This window comes from Anas platyrhynchos, chromosome 15 (assembly GCF_047663525.1).
Source record: "Anas platyrhynchos isolate ZD024472 breed Pekin duck chromosome 15, IASCAAS_PekinDuck_T2T, whole genome shotgun sequence".
Classification (NCBI taxonomy): Eukaryota; Metazoa; Chordata; class Aves; order Anseriformes; family Anatidae; genus Anas; species Anas platyrhynchos.
Genome location: NC_092601.1, coordinates 17450787 through 17466169, shown reverse-complemented (window position 1 = coordinate 17466169; position 15383 = coordinate 17450787). Strand labels below are relative to the sequence as shown.

At 63.1% G+C, this 15383-nt stretch overlaps 2 protein-coding genes across 4 annotated transcripts in view; one reads left to right on the top strand and one right to left on the bottom strand.

The window, feature by feature from the left end:
- Positions 1-2561: 2561 nt before the first annotated feature.
- Positions 2562-8014, top strand: GRAP (GRB2 related adaptor protein). Of its 3 annotated transcripts, none has more exons than XM_027469271.3 (5): positions 2562-3265; positions 4262-4359; positions 5457-5579; positions 6580-6748; positions 7232-8014. In XM_027469271.3, exons 1-5 carry the CDS (start codon positions 3188-3190, stop codon positions 7415-7417), a joined length of 654 nt encoding a protein of 217 aa, XP_027325072.1. In that variant the 5' UTR covers positions 2562-3187; the 3' UTR covers positions 7418-8014. The 3 variants fall into 3 exon arrangements, with proteins under 3 accessions (XP_027325072.1, XP_038042884.1, XP_038042885.1); XM_038186956.2 differs by lacking the exon at positions 2562-3265 and adding an exon at positions 3894-4036; XM_038186957.2 differs by lacking the exon at positions 2562-3265 and adding an exon at positions 4079-4148.
- Positions 7964-15383, bottom strand: part of SLC5A10 (solute carrier family 5 member 10) — a 34207-nt gene continuing 26787 nt past the window's right edge. Inside the window, exons 10-15 of the mRNA XM_027469272.3 lie at positions 12886-12993; positions 12526-12676; positions 9364-9532; positions 8782-8997; positions 8558-8639; positions 7964-8442 (exon numbers count right to left, since the gene is read on the bottom strand). Of these exons, the coding sequence (XP_027325073.3) occupies positions 8318-8442; positions 8558-8639; positions 8782-8997; positions 9364-9532; positions 12526-12676; positions 12886-12993 (851 nt within the window). The 3' untranslated portion in view covers positions 7964-8317. The remainder of the gene's footprint in view (positions 8443-8557; positions 8640-8781; positions 8998-9363; positions 9533-12525; positions 12677-12885; positions 12994-15383) is intronic.

Here is a 15383-nt window from a genome sequence, read left to right as displayed (position 1 = left end):
GCAGCATCCCCTCACCTACGCACAAGGCTTCTCATTTTTTTATGCTTTTTTTTAAATCCTTTTAAATCCCAGAAAAATAACAGATGTCACCGTTGAGGGGGAGCTTCTCAGAAGCTGTTCCTGCAGCGGGTTGTGTCAGGATGCGAGCACGCACACGGCTTCCCTGGCACGAGCCCTTCACGTGCTGTGGAGCCCTCCTGCCCCCTCCAGGAGCCTTCCAAACACCCCCTACACCCAGCCCCACCCTAAAGGGATCCTTCTGATTTCTCTCCCATGGAATTGAGCAGCAGGAGCCCTCCATCATCGTGCTGGCCCAGTGAGCAGCATCCTGGGCTCTCAACCCCAAAAACCCAGGGGTGCTCCCAAGGAGAGCCACAAAAACACAGCAGAGAGACTCCAGCCCCTGCACACGCCATGGCACCAGTCTACCCAGTAAGCATGGTTATGTGAAGCTCACCTTCCCAGCACCAAGCAGGAGGGCTGGGTGCCGCGGTGGTTTCTCACCTCAGAAGCCACCATCAGATATTTGCAGAGCAGCACCCAGCAGGTTCAGCAGAAAGCTTTTTTTAAGCTTTTGGAGCTGGCACGACAAGACCCTGCTCAGGCAGCCAAAAGCAGAGCGGGGTTGATTGGGAGGAGAAAGAAGAAAGCAGCAGGTCCCAGAGTCACCCCCATGGTGCAGAGCATCCCCCATTGATGAGCCCAAACCCAGCTGGGGGGTCTCCACCTCCTTTTGTAGGGCCCAGGGGGTGCCCGGCCCCCAGCTGCTGCTGGTTAACTCATTAACATCTACCCTATCCACAAGTGATCATCACCGAGTGTCCATCACAGCCACGTTCCTAAAACAAAATGAGGCAGTGCCTGTCCCCAGAGCCAGGCACGGGTACTGCTTGCACCCATCAGCCCAAAACCAGTCCCAAAAATGAGACCCCACACCCAGGCGCCCACCCGTGGGGTTCCCATTTCCCATCCCACTTACACCGGGGGCGAAAGGGACGCGCTTTGTGGGAAAAGCCAACTCCCAAACCTCACTAGAGGGAGGGAAAAAAAATACAAAAAAAAAAACCTTGGTTTGAGGTTTTTTGGATGGCTCAGGCCCGTGGTAAGTCAGCTGCTGGCTCCAGGAGCTGAGTGCTGCAGGGTTCAGGGTGCTGTGGGGTCCAGGATCCCTCCAGGGGGGCTCTGGGATGGGGCAGGAGTGGGGTCGGAGAGGTTTGGGGGTGCCCACGGCAAGGCAGAAGGGTTTCCCCAGGGAAGAAGGCAGCTGGAGGCCAGGAGGCAGCAGGCACCTCCAATTCTGCTGTACCGGGATGCTCATGGCCCATGGGGTGACACCCCCAATGTGCCCACAGCCCCAGACCCACAAATGGGAAGGAAACAGAGGAATCGCACCCCCTGCACGGGGATTTGGGGGCTGGGAGGGCCCAGGGTCCCTGCTGGGCAGCAACAAGGAGGGATGGGGAGGGGGACGCGGTGCGGACGGTGGCAGGGCAGAGATGCCCAAGGGGCTGCCGACTTCCAGCAGGAGCAGGGTGGCGTGTGGCACTGTCCCCATTGTCCCCAGTGTCCCCAGTGTCCCCAGTGTCACCCTGGATATTGCTGCCATCTGCTGGCAGGACCCAATCCTGCTCCGGTCCTGAGCGCAGCTGCTGCGCCGAGGCCGTGGGTGCCCTCTGTCACCCCGCAGGGTGGCGCAGCCCCGTGCCCAACACCCCAAGCCACCCCAAGCCATGACCCCAAGGAAGCCGGGCCCCAAAATGTCCCCATCGGGGCCATCATCCTGCTCCGCTCTGCCCCCAAAGCTGCTGAGAACCCACCCAGCTCTCCAACACCTCCGCGCCCACCTCTCCCCGACCCCTCCACCCCGTGCCCTTTGCGAGCAGAGGCAGAAGGGGCAAGGTCCAAATCCTCCTGCACGTGGGCTCATCGCCCCTCTGGCTGGCTCTGTGGGGTGGTTTCTCCAGACACCACCCAGCCCTGAGGGCTGTAGGGACGGGACTCTCACCCCACAGCTGAGCCCCAGCCCCGTCCCCTGGGTCCGGCTGGGCTGCGGTGACCGCGGGGCCTCGCCACATCCCGTCCTCCTCGTGACAGCGAGCACACACACCCAGTTCCCACGGCCCCCCCGGCCTTCCCAGCCTCTCCTCTTCCCCTGGGACCATGCTGGGGATAATGGCCAAGGACCGGGGCACCACCAGCTGCGGGGACACCCAGGGCCACCCCGCTCATCCCTGTCCCCTTCCCATGGACACCGAGCACTGCGGCGCGTCCCTCCCCGTGCAGATGGCAGCAGCTTCCTGCTGGAAAATGCCCAAAACCGTCAGGAGGGACCGAGCCACATCTGTCCCCGGGTTAATTCCTCCCTGCACAGCAAAGCCAGAGCCCGGCGGATTTTCTGTGCGCTTCGTGCCACGGCCCACGCATGCGCCGGGAAGGTTTTGTGGTGGCGGCGACCTCGCCGGTGGTGCCCTGAGTGTGAGCCCTGCACACACAGTGCCTGCAGCCCACGAGAGCAGCAGGAAGTCATTTTGGTCTAAAAGGGATAGATTTTTTTTTTTTTTTTCCTGCAAAAGGGAAGCTGGAAAAAAACAGCCCCCAAAACAGCCCCAAAAAAACAGGAACAGCCACGCGGAAACCTCGCCGCTTGGAGGCTGGCACCTGGCACGTTGTTTTCGGTCTGATTTCCAGAGAAACCAGGTGTGTGCATCCACCCCCTTTGTCTCCTCCTCTGCCCATCCCTCTGCGATTGCATCCCCACGTCTGCTCAGAACCGTTCCCACCGAGCCACCTTCCTCAGGCTGCCCCGGGGTGCTCATCCCCTACGAGACATCAAAGCCTCCCCCAGCCGCTCTCACACGCTTCACCCACATCCTTGACCCACGCGCCCGGCCCGTCGCCATCCGATTTCCTTCCAAAATCCCGCAGGTGCCAATAAACAGCCCGAGCAGGACCCTCCACATCTGGGCAGCACCTCTGGGTGGCACATCTGGGCAGCCGTGCCCGCGGGCAGGCAGCATCCCTCGTGGTGCTCGCCGTTTCGCCCCGGTGGGGCGCTGACATCAGCGCGGTTTCCTGCCCGCCGGCAGCGCCGTGCGCCTGCCCCGTGCCCCACAGCCCCGTGCCGTGGGGCAGCGAGCCCCACGCAGCCCCGGGGGGGCCCCGTTTGCACCCCACGGCAGCCAGCGGGATGGAGTCGGTGGCCCTGTACAACTTCCAGGCGACGGAGAAGGATGAGCTGCCCTTCCGGAAAGGGGACACGCTGAAGGTACCGGGGGTTTGGTGGTTGGGGGGGGATGGAGAGGGTACGTAGGGTAACGCCGGTGCTTTGTCGCCTCTTTGGGGCTTTACATGGGGAGATGGAGCTGTTCTTTGGGGTTTTGGGGTGCAGAGCAGCATCCCCAGCAGCGGAGGGTACTGCTCGTCCGTGCCACCGGGGACATCTCCAGAGAGATCCTGGCTGGGACGCGGCACGCAGCCTCCCCGGCCATTGGGGCATCGGTGGCACACCATCCGAGCTCTGTTTTGGGGCTGAAACACATTTTTCCCCTTCTCCACAACAACATCAAGAGCCCCAAACACCCGGGTGCTTGTCTTTGGGGTGGGCTCAGCTGCCAAAAAACCTTCGGGGAGCCTCAAAACACCCCCAGACACCGCAGCCCCACTTATGGGAACAAGGATTCCTGCACCACACCACCGACCCCTCTCCATGGGGCTGCTCCTGGCCCCCAGCACCCTGCAGCACCCCCGGCCATGCAGCAGCACCAGCCCCCGGGGACAGCGAGGGCACAGCCATCACCCGGGGCCCCGAAGCTGCCGCACGCATCCCCCGGCCCTGCCTCCCCGGCGTGTTTTCCCCGCAGCCCTGTAGGGTTTCGGATCCTGTTTGCACAGCTGTGCAGCCGCCCCGGGCCCCTGCGTGGGAGGCTGGAAAATGGTGTCGCGCTCAAACGGGTGTCACAGCCCTCCTCCTCGCACCGGGACGCATCCTTCCACGCTGCCATCGCCCCCAGGGGACACGGGGCTGGCTGCTCTGGGGGTGGGTTTTACCCCTTTTCCCTGGCTGGGGGTTTGGGGTGATGCCAGGCAGCCCAGTGATGAGCCAAACCCCAAACCCCACACCGTGTCTTGGGCAAAATATCTGAGCCTTGGTCAGAGCCCCGGATTTTGGGGGTGTCACGGGACAGCTGACCCATGGTGGGGCCAGGATCCGCATCGGGGATTTTGGCCAGGCTGATGCCTCTCCGCTCCTCTCCCTCCCCAGATCCTCAACATGGAAGATGACCAGAACTGGTACAAGGCCGAGCTGTACGGCTGCGAGGGCTTCGTCCCCAAAAACTACATCAAGATCAAGCCCCACCCGTAAGTACCACCCCAGCACCGATCCCAGCCGTGGGTCCCGGTGCCCAAATTTTGGCCACAAGCCGGGGTAGCCCCGCACATGGGGAAACTGAGCCACGGAGTGATGGGTGGCAACGCTGGGCGATCCTTTTGCCCTCGCCACCAAAGGTGGTGGCACACCCACGTACCCCAGACACACAGAAATTCGTCCTCGCGCCGGGCTGCCCGCTAAATAAATGATAATCGGGGAACAACAAAGTATTATGGGATTACAACTGCATTAGACACAATCCTATTACCGTCTTATTAAAGCCCGGCATAATTTATCCCTGTTTTAACCTGTGTTTTATGTATCATTATCCCCTGGTAAATCACATTTAAATGCCGGAGCGAAATCTGCTCGGGGCTGCGGCTGGGGAGCAGGAGCGTGGGCTGGGGGCAGCCCGGGGCGGGCGCTGGGTGCTCGGGGAACGAGCCGGGCTGGGTGGGACCTGGCCTCCTGCAGGCTGGGGCTGGGTGATGCTCGGTGCTAAACCCCAAAGGCTGTCAGCTCCCCGGTGGTTTTAACACACAGCAGAGGCTCTGCTGCCCCCGAATATTCGGGGGCAGCCTCGGCGGTGATGGAGCCGGGGGACTCTCCCATCTCCCCTGCTCCTCCGGCTCGTTTTGGTGGCTTCACCCCGCAGCACGTAGGGGTTTCTGCTCTGCAGATCCCCCCTGAACACCCCGCAGGGCTGTTCCTACCTCGGGCTGTGAGTTGTGGAGAGGGAAAGGGGGGCCCCTTGGCACGGCGGGGGACGAGGCAGGGACAGGATGTGGTGGCTGCAGCGGTGTCCTTGCAGGGCCGATGCAGGACACGAGGGCACTCTGGTGCTTGCAGAACCCTGGGGTCTTCCCTGCCAAAGCAGCGTGGTCCCCGATCACGTCAGGGTGGTGAAAGGGAAGGGGAAAACCTCAGCGGGTGGGTGCAGCCCCGCGGGGAGCCCAGGAACGGGATGGGGAGCTCCCACTTGGGCTCCCCCGGGCACAAAGCTCTCGGTGCCCCCATCCTGCGGGGTGGGGATTTGGCCTTGGGGCATTTATGGGGTCGGTGGTGCTGAGCCGGGTGCTTTTTACAGGTGGTACGCGGGCAGGATCTCCCGGCACCTGGCGGAGGAGCTGCTCCTCAAGCGCAAATACCTGGGCGCCTTCCTCATCCGCGAGAGCGAGAGCGCCCCGGGGGAGTTCTCCGTCTCCGTCAAGTGAGTGCCCGTGGGGTGCAGGGGGGTGGGTGGGGAGCCCCCAGCCCCATTTTGGGGACCAGGAGCTGAAGGTGGGAGGCTGCCCTGGTGCAGAAGGGGATGCGTTAGGCAGCAGGGTGCTGAGCACAGGCCTTCCTCCCCTTCCTCCCCTTCCTCCCCTTCCTCCCACCCGCAGCGCCGCCGCTCCGCCTCCGTCCCCTGCGGTTTCCTGCGATGGGCCACGGAGCTGCTTCACCCCCGTCTGCAGGTTGGGGTGCCCCCAAAACAGCCAGGCAGGTAGCTACGGGGCTGGGTCCAAGCTGCGAGCACACAGCCTGCAGGAACAACTCGCCCAGAGCATCACCCAGGGGACACATCCAGTGCCCCAGCATCCCGGTGCCGCGGGGCCGAGGATTTTTGGCATCGGCAACCAGGGCTGCAAGGAGGTGTGCCAACAGGCAGAGCCTGCCCCGGGGGCTCTCGCCCTATTGCTGCCCCTTCCCTGCCCAGGGCCAGGGTGCAGGAGCCGGCCCCAGGCCAGCCAGGCACTTTCTCACGCTGCTAATCTCTAATTAAGCATTTAAGGAGGTTCTTGCCCGTAATGAAAGGGAGCCGCGCTCTGCCCTGCGTCACCAGCGTGGCCCAGTCCCTGCCCCTGCCCGGGGCGCTGGCAGCAGTGGGGACATGCAGCAGCCCCGTGCCAGCCCCACAGCACAGGGACCCCAAGCTGCCAACCCCGGGGACACCCCGAGGAGGTGCCAGCACATGGGGACAACGGGGGAAAACCCAGCCTGCTCCATCCTCTGGGGATTTGGGGTCTCTCGAGGCTCACCAGCACCCAAACCTATGGCCACCCCACTATCCTACCTGTCCCCTGTGGGTGTTCAGGCCCCAAATACCACCGCCACCCCCAGCCAGGACAGGATGGGGGTAGCAGACCCCCCCAAGCAGCTCCTGGGCTCTGCAGGCGATGCTGGAAGGGGTTTGGGTGCCTGGGGTCACATCCGTGCTCCATCTGCAGCTACGGGCAGCACGTCCAGCATTTCAAGGTGCTCCGGGAGCGCAACGGCAAGTATTTCCTCTGGGAGGAGAAGTTCAACTCCCTCAACGAGCTGGTGGACTTCTACAGGACCACCACCATCGCCAAGAAGCAGCAGATCTTCCTGCGGGACGACGACCAGAGCCCAGAGGTGCCACTGGGGGGGCTGTGGGGCCAAGAGGTGGCGTGGAGCAGGGCAGGGGCAGCGGACAGGGGGCTCAGGATGGAGGTGACACCCAGGAGAGCCCGGTACCCGCAAAGCTGTGCCCTGGGGTAGTGATTGTGGAGGTGAAACGGGGTGCTGGGAGCTGGGTTAGGGGGGAGATGGGTGCCTCCGAGGGGCAGGGTGCCCAGGGGGCTCTGCTGGCAGCGGGAACAGGGGCACTGCACCCCGGGGTCCTCTCCTGCACCCTGGGGTCCTCCTCTGCACCCCGGGTCTCCCTGCCTCTCCCCATGGCAGGATTTGCTCCATTCCCAGCCCTAATCTTCAAAGCAGGTGCCCAAGCCCCCTTGTAATCCAGTCCTCACTGCACGGTGCCACGGTGTCCCCCCCACTTTGGGGCCAGGGGAGCTGCCGGCAGCCAGGGGCCTCCCGTCCCCACCACTCACCTGCCTTGGACTTCCTTCCCTCCAGGTGAGGAGACCCAAATTCGTGCAAGCCCAGTTCGACTTCTCGGCCCACGACAGCTCCCAGCTGCCCTTCTACCGCGGGGACATCATCGAGGTGCTGGACTGCCCCGACCCCAACTGGTGGCAGGGGAAGATTTACGGGCGCGTCGGCCTCTTCCCCCGCAACTACGTCCACCCCCTGCGCAAGTGAGCTGCCCAAAAGCCCCGCTCTGCACCGTGCACGTGGCCCCCACGTCCCCACGTTGTCCCCACACTGTCCCCGTGCTGCGTGGACTGCAGATCCCGGCGAGGGTCCTCCCACGGAGGCCGTGCCAGGGTGGAGGCCAGGCTGGCCAAGCTTCCACCCCGAGGCTGCCCAGCTCCCGGTGCCGAAAAATAACCCGGCGGGAGGAAGCGTAGGGCCAAAAAAAATCATTTTGAAATGAAAAAGGCGTAAAAACTTCTCCGGAGCTGCCGAGGGGAGCAGCAGGAGCCCAGCTCGCAGCCTCCACCACCGCAGTCCCGTGCCTAGTAAATGGGAAACACCACGGCAGGCCCAGCCCGGGCTGGTTTCTTGCTGGGGCCGTGGTGTTTGGCAGCTCCTCGCCAGGACCTTTCGAAGCCCCTGCTCCCCGGAGAGCTGCAGGCAGCTGGAAAATGCCCGGGATGTAGCCAGGCTGGGTAACGCTGTGCAGGGTGCCAGGACTGGCTGCCCCGGAGGAATTCAGTCCTGCTGGTGCCGTTTGTAGCTGCAAAGTGTGGCTTTTTAATATTTTATTTAGAGCTAGTAAAGTGTGTTTGGATGAAACCCTCCTGTGCGACCTCCTTCTCGCAGCTGCTGCTTCGTGGATTTTGCGCTTCGCCTGCTCTTTTTTTCTTTTTTTCTGCCCATTTGCCCACCCCAAAGCCTCACCCCGGGGGCTCTCTGCCCCCGTGCATGGCAGCCCCCCACTCTCCTGCCCCCAAACCTCACACTCCCCTGGGACACACGGTGCTGAGAACACCCAGCTCGTTGCACCAGTGGATTTAAGCTTCCCACATCCCACGCCTGACAAAAAACATCACCCAAATCCCCTTTTCTCCCCCCATTCCCCTCCCTCCTGGGGGGCTGCTAGGCGAAATAGGCGTAGCAGAAAATATTGATGCACATCAGGACGACGGCGTTGACGTTGCAGACCCGGGCCCAGACGGGGGGCTCCGTGGTGTCCCTCAGGGCCGGGGTGGCTGAGCAGGGGCCTGGCACGGAGAGACGGGGAGCGTGGGGACAGGGGACCACGGGGAAACTGAGGCACGGTGCCGTGGGGGCACCGGGGATGCCACCCGTGTGGGATACCCCCGAGGGCACACTCACCATCCCGGCGTCCCTGGGGTGTGCCACCCACAGAGGGCTGGGGGGGCTTCCACGGCAGGCTCCACCAGGTGAGATCCCGCAGCTGGAACCGGGTGAAATTTGGTGAGAAAAACCCCCAGGACCCCCCCCAACCGAGCTCAGGGCACAGCCCCAGGTGCCGCCAGTGTCTCCAGCCAAAGGGGGTTTGGGGTGAAGGGTCCTGGGTGCCCGCGTGCGCTGCTCACCCTGTTTGGGGGCGGCGGGGGGGTCAGCAGGCTGCCCCCCACCACGACGGCTCCCGTGGCAGCACACAGCAGCACGGCGAAGTGCAGGTAGTGCAGGTCGGCCAGCAGCCAGGGCCGGGGGTCGGGGACCCCGCAGCGGGGTGTGGGGTACGCCAGCTCCAGCCCCATCCTGGCCAGCCCCAGCGCCAGCCCCGCCATCAAGCCCCAGAAAGCTCCCTGCAAAGCGAAGGTCACAGGGGGACAGCAGGAGGGGGACAATCACCCCAGCAGGGGACAAAAACCCTGGTGGGGATGACCCCATGGGACAGACGTTGAAAAGGGCGACCCCAAGCACACCAGCCAGCTGAACCCTGACCCAAAGCTGCGCCCACTCTGTAGGGGATGTCCCCTGCCATGGGTGGCCATGCATGGCAGCACCTTCCTCCTCCTCCTCCTCTTCTTCCTCCTCACCACAGCCCCCAGAAACGCCACTTCGGGGCTTTTGCATGTTCCTCTCCCCCCCCTCCAGCACCACCTCCCCAGTTCCCGGGCAGGGAGGCGTTTCCCCATGTCACCCCCCCCTGTCCCCGGGCTGTCCCCAACCTGCTCGTTAGCGCGGGGCCAGAAGACGGCCAGGACGAACACGGCGGTGACAGGAGGAGCCAGGGAGCTGGTGACAGCCTGGATGTAGACGTAGAGCTGGCCACCGCTGGAGCTCTGCAGGATGGGGAGCCAGACCACGCTGAGGACCACCAGCACCACCGTCACCACCCTGCGAGGGACAAGCGGTGACACCCGTGCCACCACCGGACACCCCAATGGGATATCTCCCCCGGGGTGCCCCGCAGCAGAGGGTGGTGCAGAAGAGCTGGCTGGGGGATGCAGGCAGGTTTTACCCCCCCGAGGGCAGCGGGAGGATGCGATGCCCAGGATGCTCCTGCCCCGTGTGGTTTCTCACCCGTCGCGGTGAGAACGCGGCTGCCAGACGCTGCGAGGCTTTGTCTGCGCTCAGGTCAGACGTGCCCGGGGCTGAGGCTGTTTCATGTCACTGCCGTGCTCCTGGAGCCCTCCCCAAATCCTTCCCTCCCTGCCCACCGGCTGCAGGAGGAGCTGGGTGCCGCAGCCTTCCCCGGAGGGGGGAGGACGAGGGCAGGGTGCCACCATTTGGGCACGGTCCCGCTGGGGACGACCCCAGCCACGGGGTCAGCTCGCCCCTTGGGGCTCCGGATGGAGCCTTGCACATCCCGCAGGCACTTCTGGAAATGTCACCTGGGACGCAAAGCCTTAATCCTGCAGTCCCCAAGCTCATGAAAGTTGCACGAGGCGCCGCAGTAATTGCCCCAGTGCCGGCTCCATCCCGCAGCACCGGGCAGGTGACTGGTCCCAACACCCCTCGCCCCAAGCCCGGGGGGTTGATAATTTGCACCCCCCGTGGGGAAACACCAAGCAAAGGGCATTTTTGCTCTGAAAAGCCCCCAGCCGTGGGTGCTTTGGCCAGATTTGGGCTCTGCAGGTGATGCTCTCATCACCTCCACACCCAGGCAAAGCTGAGGTGTCCCCAAGCGTCCCCATCCTCGCCCCGGTCCCAGCTGCACCCCGCTGCCTTGCTTTAATCAGAAACACGGAGGCATTGGCCAAACCCCAGATTTTTGGGCCCGGTCTGAGCAGGAAAAAGCCCCAAAACCAACCATGCACGGCTCAGGCAGCTCAGCAAAGGGCAGGGGGAGCCAGGAGCTGCGCCGAGCGCTCGGTACCCGGAGCAGGCTGGAGAGCAGCTCCGTGGCACAGCTCGGTGCCGCTGTATTTATAGCTCAGCCCCGCTTGTTTACGGTGCACAGCTTCACAGCATTACCTAAAGCTCCATCTGCTCGGCTCAAAAAGCAGAAGTATTCAAAAATAAAAATACAAAGAAAGAAAAAGAAAGCAACGAATGCATCTCTCTAGACACAGCCGCTCTCTGCTACCGCCCATCTGCCTCTCCGGAAAGAGGAAGCAACCTGAGTACAAAACACTCTCCCTGACCCACGGGGTGGAAGAAAAAACCCCATGTTTGGGGTTTCTCTAACCCACAGATGATGCTGGGAGGTCATGGGAAAGATGCAGGTGTGGGAGCTCGGGGGCTGGCTCACAGCAGGGTGCCCTTGCTGCAGGGAGGGTTTCTCCATCCCACCTCCCCCTGCCTCATCTCCATCCTCGCCACCGTGCCATCTCCCAGCCACAGAGCGAGCAGAAAACGTGAGTGGGGATTTCCAGCTGGGTGACACTGCTGTGTGTGAGCAAAAATCCCCAGATCCAGGGAGCAGGGAGCCCTCCCAGCCCCTCAGGCCACACCGCAGGGGAGGGATGGCTCAGTGCTCCCTGCCCCGCTGGGAACACCACGGGCACCCTGCTCCCAGCCATCGCTCCTGCACCAGAGCCTTCCCCAGCTGAAAAAAGCCCCTTCGAGCTCAAGATCAGCCCTGAACAGGGGCAGCTCTTCCCCGGGGAGGCGACAGGGCACCCATGGGTGCCGTGATTACGGCAAACCCGTTGTGAAAGAGCCGAACGCCCGCGATGAATCACGGCGCAGGCAGCGGCCCCGGCGTGGTGCTGGGCGGCCGCCCCTCGGCTCGCAGGACGCGGGGCATTGTTTCCCCGGCCTCGCCTCGCTGCTGAGCAAGCAGAGGATGAGCAAATCCCTTTTTCTTCTGCGTGGAGCTGGACAGGACATGCCCGGCATGAGGATGCTGAGGGGTTGGACCGGGGCTGCTCGGGAACCACCCCAAGCCTTGTGTCCCCGCGCTGGCCCTTGGAGCTCAAGCAGCATTTTTTCCTCCCCGGAAGATTTCTCGTTTGCTGTATCCACAGCCAGTGCTCAGCTGTTTCTTGAGCACCTGTGAAATTATTTCCGGGCTCCTGTGGAAGTACGGGCACTGTTTATAGACGTGCCTGTCCCGGTGCTGTTCCGAACTGCAGGGAAAAACTGGGAAAATGGCTGGAGAAATTTGGAGTAATCCTGGGAGAACCCTTGGCTCCTGTGAAGCCCATTGCAGACATCCATCAGCCACCCTCCCCAAAGCCCCCACCTTTATGGTTATTTTACCCACCTTTATGGGCACAACCACCAGTTCCTGCGCCCACCCGGGCAGCCGTGCCGCTGCAGGCGGCTTGACACCTCCCCACCCCCGGAGATGTTGGGGTGGGGGGGTGCCAAAAATCACCCTCCCACAGCCTCCTGTCTCACATCACCACACAATCAGGGCCGGCAAACCCTCCCGAAAGCCCCAGCCCAGCCGAAGCCCTGACCCAGATTTCCTCCTTGTCATTGCCTCCTGCTCAGCAAGCCCCGTGCTGGGCATGCCCCGGCGCTGAGTGTGCTGCCCCGAGCACGGCACCGCGGGCGGCTGCACGGCCCCGGGCACCCCCCGGCACCGGGCTGGGGGCCAGGACCCGACACCCCCCAGGGGCACCCCAGGCTTGTGCCACCCAGGGCCACCCGGTGACGTGGGGCAGTGGCTGAGCCTGGCCCCTCCGAGCTCGTTTTGAGGGCACAACTCAGCCCTTCCAAACGCTCCGTGAGCCCCATCTGCGTCTCCAGCGCTTCCATCCATAAAATAATGCGAGGGTTTTGTTTTCCTTCCGCCACCACAGGGTCTCGCAGCCGGGCTGAGCGCAGCCTCCCAGACACAAAGGCAGATCACAGAGGGCTGGACTGGCCCTGCCGGTCTCCCCGAAACGCTGGGTGTCCCCAAAACCCTTGGTGTCCCCGAAACCCTGGGTCCCTACCTGCCCACCAAGAGCAGCTCCTTCTCGCCGGCCCCCGGCCTCAGCCTCCTCCAGATGTCCATGGTGAAGAGGGTGCTGCTGCTGTTGAATATGGAGGTGAGGGAGGACATGAGCGCAGCCATCATCACCGCGATCATCAGACCCCGCAGCCCTGTGGAAGGAGGGAACATCAGCCTGTGTCTGGGGACAGCAGGATGGACGGCCCCAACCATCCCCTCTGCGCATCCACAGATGGGGTTTGGGGACGCCCAGCTCCACCCTGTGGCACTGGGACCACCCCCATCCCCTGGCTTTGCTGTTGGGGTCACTGGGGAAGGGGCTGCGTGGGCAAAAACCCTTGGGAACGAGGTCACGACCTACCGCTGGGCATCAGCTCCACCACCAGCTTGGGGTAGGCGATGTTGGAGCAGCCCACGGCGGCCCCGCACACACGGGTGCATTCCTCGGGGTCCACGCAGGCCACGGCATCTGGGGGACAGAAAAAGGTGAGGATGGAGGCGGGTGAAGCTCCCAGAGCAAGCCAGCCCCTCCAGCATCCCCCAACCTCCCTCTCCTCCTGCGCCCATCCCAGCCCCGAGCACAGTGCCCAGGCTGGATCTCACCACGCAGAGCTCTGCCCGCATCGAATCCCACAACAGGCACGCCAGGGTGGCCCCAAAACCCTGCCGGGATCCTCGGCCGTGCTGGAGGAGCACAGGGCAGGCGGGTTTGTGCACCGTTGGGGCAATTACCTCCGCCTGGGCAGCACCCACAGCTCCCCGCAACGCTCTCGGCAGCGCGCCAGGGCCGTCAACGCCCAATTACTTTATGTGCCTCAGTGGGTGTTGAGGCCTTTTTTTTATTGTTAGGCTCATAAAATATTGAAATGGATGGAAATGAACGTCGGGCATAAATATTAATGTCCCGGCTGGCTCTCGGGTCAGCCTCCTCTCCCCGAGGAGCACGGGGACGTGCATGAGCAACCCCTGCACGAGCCTGGCTGCGGGGTTCATAGGAAGGAGAGGATGTGTAGGAAGGATGTGATAGGAAGGAGAAGGGGATATGTGCACCCCGTTTCTCCCCACTCTTTTCCTTTGGGTGCCCCCTTCCTGCACTCACACCCTTGGAGACCCCATGGGCACCACACAGCGGTGCGTGCGCTGCAAACCTTACAAAGGGAGCAGGACCTGGGCTTTCCCCCCAAACTCTGCAACGCTGAGCAGGGCACGGACTCACCCCGGCACAGCAGGAGCAGGCTGCGAGCTGGTTTTCCACCTTTCCCGGGGCTTAGATCAGCGCCGGGCCCCTGTCATCCAGCAGCTGTGAGTAAAGCTGCCGTCACCGCTCCGTGCCTCGGTTTCCCCCCTCGCCAAAACACCACCTTTGCGCCCGGCTGCATGCAAATCCCGCCAGAGCTGCGGGTGGAAGCTGCTCCCGAAGGCAAAGCAGCGTCTGGGTGCTGCAGCCCCGAGCAGACACCCGTTGGGGTTGGGTGCTGCTGCCAAAACCCCTCGGTGAGCCCCGACAGCGCGGGCAGCGGAGCCCAGCCTGGCAGAGCCCAGCGTCGCACCCTGCTGCATCATGAGGCCCTCTGCTAGAGATGGGAAATTAATTAGGAGCTTGTAATTAATGCTTCCCTACAGCTGGGAGGAGCACGGTGCCAGCTGTGGGGCAGAGCCAGGCTGGGGGAGCTGGGGCACGGGGAAGGCTCTGCCTGGCCGGGGGAGCAGGGACACGGTGACGGTGGGGACCGACCTGTTCGGCCGCAGCGCCCTGTCCCTGCAGGGGGTTCCAAAGGAGCTGAGGGCTCCTTACCCACACCAGGGTAAATCAGGATCTGCAGGAAAACACCCAAATAACGAGCCCGGCTAGCGCTGAGCTCAGCGCGACGCAGTCATTAAGGGTGGCCTGCAGGGGATTTGAAGGGAAAGGGGAGGAAAAGCGCAGCCACGGCGTCACACCGCGGTGCCAGCCCCTTGGCCCTGCAGCTCAGCCAGGCCATGTGCTGTGGGATGCCCACCCATAAGAAGCTCTGCCACCAGCTCAGGCTGTGACCCACCCCCCTGTGAGCTCCCACTGTCCCCCTACATCGTGTCCCCAAGCAGGAGCTGGATCAGGTGAAGCTCCAGGCCGTGGGGCTCCGCGGTCCCAAACCCGTGGCCAGCACCGTATGAGCCATCACGGCGCGGCACCGATGCGACGCCGTTCCCCTTGTGCATTAATTCAGCCGTGCAATAAATCATAATCGCGCACACACCCCGCTAAAGAGACCACAAATCTCCTTGCACAATGGCTGCCATACAATGAGGCACGGGGCAGACGGGGTGGAGGAGCTGGGTCCGTCCCCAAAACGCTCCCAGCCCCGGTCTGAGCATCTCCAGCGCATGGCTCCGCCCGGGCACCCCAGCAACGAGCAGGGCCAGGGGTGAAAGTGCCCTCCCAGGACAGCAGGAGAGGAAACAAGAAATGGGCAGAATGGGAAGAAAGGCTCGGGTTTGTCCCCAGCACCCTGCATGCCTCGTTCCCCAGCCCACATCCCGCCACAGGGAATTCCCCGCGGCATCCAGAGGCTCTCCATAAACCCCCAGCTCCCTCTGAAACACCTCCTGAGCCAGAATTCAGAGGGACCCACATTTCCCTTCTCCCCGTGTCCTGTCCTGACACAGGGCCGTGGTGTCACCCCGGATCAATGCCCTGTGCCACCACTCCCCCTTCCCAAACAAGCCACAAGCCCAGCACGTGGCTTCTTACCACGGGCCCAGGGCTGATTTTGCCCAATTCCCACGTAAGGGGACAAAATTCCCCATTCCCCCCAGGTCCATTATTACAGCCTGAAGACGAACAGCTTGCCACGATCTATCTCTGAGGAAGCCACGCTG

Coding starts and splice junctions, on each gene's coding strand:
- GRAP (XM_038186956.2), top strand. CDS start 3,932: ATGGTGTCGCGCTCAAACGGGTGTCACAGCCCTCCTCCTCGCACCGGG. Junction 4,037..4,261: donor CGGGGCTGGCTGCTCTGGGG/GTGGGTTTTACC, acceptor CTCCCTCCCCAG/ATCCTCAACATGGAAGATGA. Junction 6,749..7,231: donor ACGACGACCAGAGCCCAGAG/GTGCCACTGGGG, acceptor CCTTCCCTCCAG/GTGAGGAGACCCAAATTCGT.